This window comes from Wasmannia auropunctata, unplaced genomic scaffold (genome assembly GCF_000956235.1).
Source record: "Wasmannia auropunctata unplaced genomic scaffold, wasmannia.A_1.0 LD336088.1, whole genome shotgun sequence".
Classification (NCBI taxonomy): domain Eukaryota; kingdom Metazoa; phylum Arthropoda; class Insecta; order Hymenoptera; family Formicidae; genus Wasmannia; species Wasmannia auropunctata.
In genome coordinates, this window is record NW_012026802.1 from 3,991,867 (window position 1) to 3,994,026 (window position 2,160).

The 2,160-nt window shown below is 58.4% G+C and overlaps 1 protein-coding gene across 1 annotated transcript in view; it reads right to left on the reverse strand.

Annotated features, from left to right (window-relative positions):
• The window catches only part of LOC105448380, a 3,528-nt gene extending 2,254 nt beyond the window's left edge, over positions 1-1,274 (reverse strand). The window contains exon 1 of the mRNA XM_011686902.1: positions 18-1,274. Within this exon, the coding sequence (XP_011685204.1) occupies positions 18-1,274 (1,257 nt within the window). The remainder of the gene's footprint in view (positions 1-17) is intronic.
• Between the last annotated feature and the right edge of the window lie 886 nt (positions 1,275-2,160).

Genomic DNA, 2,160 nt, shown 5'->3' on the forward strand with positions numbered 1-2,160 from the left:
ATCTCTCCGCGGACCACCTGGCCATAGACGTCGACTCCCAGAATGACGTCCACCTCTGCCGGCACTGCGAAGTCCGGGTCCGCGAGCTGAAGGTCCGTCAGGTGAGGCCAGGCCGTCTCCGCGTTGTGTCTGGCGGAGAGGAGGTTAGTCAGTCGACGTAGCACGAACGCGTCGGTCTCGACCCGCAGTGCCGGGCCTACACAGGAACCGACAATGAGCCTCACGGAGGACGTAGCCTGTCCCGTCCGAGTACCCTGCAGGCCTGCCACCGTCACCTTGACCCGTCGGCGCTTGAGTCGAAGCTGCTGGGCCACGCGCTCGGTCACGAAGGACGCTTCGGAGCCCGTATCGAGAAGAGCCCTGACCTTGAGTTCCTGTCCCGCTTCCCCTCGCAACAGGACCCGCGCTGTTGTCAGCGGGACCGATCGCCCCTCCGGAGCCGCCACTGGGTTCAAGCTAGCACTCAAGGAGCTCATGTCGGCTACGGCCCCTTCCTCCTCTTGATTTAGCAAGCTCTTGTTACCGACCGCGGTTTGGGATTTAGAATTCAGGCCGTGCAGAGTAGTATGATGCCGCCCGGCGCAGACCAGACAGCGTCCGCTCGACGGGCACGCGTCGGCGGTATGACCGGGTCTTATGCAATTCAGACACGCTCCTAGTTTCTTGACCTGTTCGCCTCTCTGAGCCACGGGCAGGTTCTTGTACTTCTGGCAATATGATAGCGGGTGTCCTCCCTGGCACATCGAACAGACCTTCGCGGAATTCGCTTTCGACACCACCGCGGCGTTCAGCGACGTCCGCGTCGTCTTCGTGGCCGGTTTCGCACTGGAGCCGGTTCCCGCCCTTGTCGGAAGTGACGGCTCTATCTTTGCTGCCTCCAACGCGCGAATCCGATTCTCCAGGTAGGCCTGCAGCTGTGCATATGTCGGAAATTCGCGCGAGTCCGATAGCGACGTCTCCCAGTACATCCGCGTCATGGAATCTAGTTTGCTGACCAGGAGGTGCACGAACCAGTCGTCCCAGTGTTCGACTGGCCGCTTTAAGGCAGCGAGAGCACGCCGCGATTGGTTGAGCACACCGAGCACTCGCTTGATCTCCGCTGCCGAAGACTTGACCGCGGCCGGACAAGAGAGAACATGCCGCATGTGCTCGCTAAGGAGGACGCGCTGATTATCGTATCGGGCTAGCAAATCCTGCCAGACTCCCTTATAAGCCGAGTCCGTCAGGGACACGCCGGCGACGACCTCGGCGGCCTCTCCCGTCAGACATCCCATGAGATACTGTAGCTTTTGAACGCGCGGGACCTCCGTCACGTCATGAACTAGGGAGCGGAATAAGTTCCGGAAGCCTTCCTATTCGAGCTGATTCCCGTCGAATTTCGGGAGCGCAAGCTTGGGTAACTGCATCTGTTTAAGCACCGGCGCGACCGACGTTGTCCTCGCGACTTCCCCTTCGCGAGTCGCGACGGGAGCCGTCGACTTTAGGTCTTCTAATAACTCGCGAAGTTGGGCGCGCATACTGAAATACGACTCCTCAGTTAACATGAAGAGATCGTCCTTCATATAGGACGTCTTCTCTGCTCCGGATTCTACCGCAATCAAAAAGTGCGTATCCTGGTACCGCGCCCAGTCATCGAGTCGAGCAATCCGGGAGGAAACTTCACTTGCCGTGATTCGCGCCTACCCCAATTTATGTAAATTCACGAGCATTCTCGAAATGTATCCCGCTACTAACGCTTGTTGCTCAATAGCATTCTCGAGAGAACTCATGATGCCATGGTAACTGAAACCTCCCTTTATAAGCTTGAGAGATTCGAAGACACCCGAGTCGCGAGTGAAAAGACGGTTCGCGATAGCCCGGCGAGCCCAACAAGTATCAAGCGCACCGTGCTGCACGGATGCCCGCCTCCTCTGTCGGCACTTGAGAACCCCTGCTTACCACATCCACGCCACGACGGCCTCCGGATACGTATAGAGCGAATTCGGAAACGCTCTCAGGTTTCCACAAGGTTGCCGTGTCCTACGACTTCGTTGCTCTCCGTCGGGCAGTCAAGGTTGCCAAGAAGGAGCTAAGGACGCGGCTTCTTGAGAGCACACTGGATCCTCACTCACTCGCGACCGATACGTCATAGGCCCCACACAAGCGTATGACGGCCGCCTT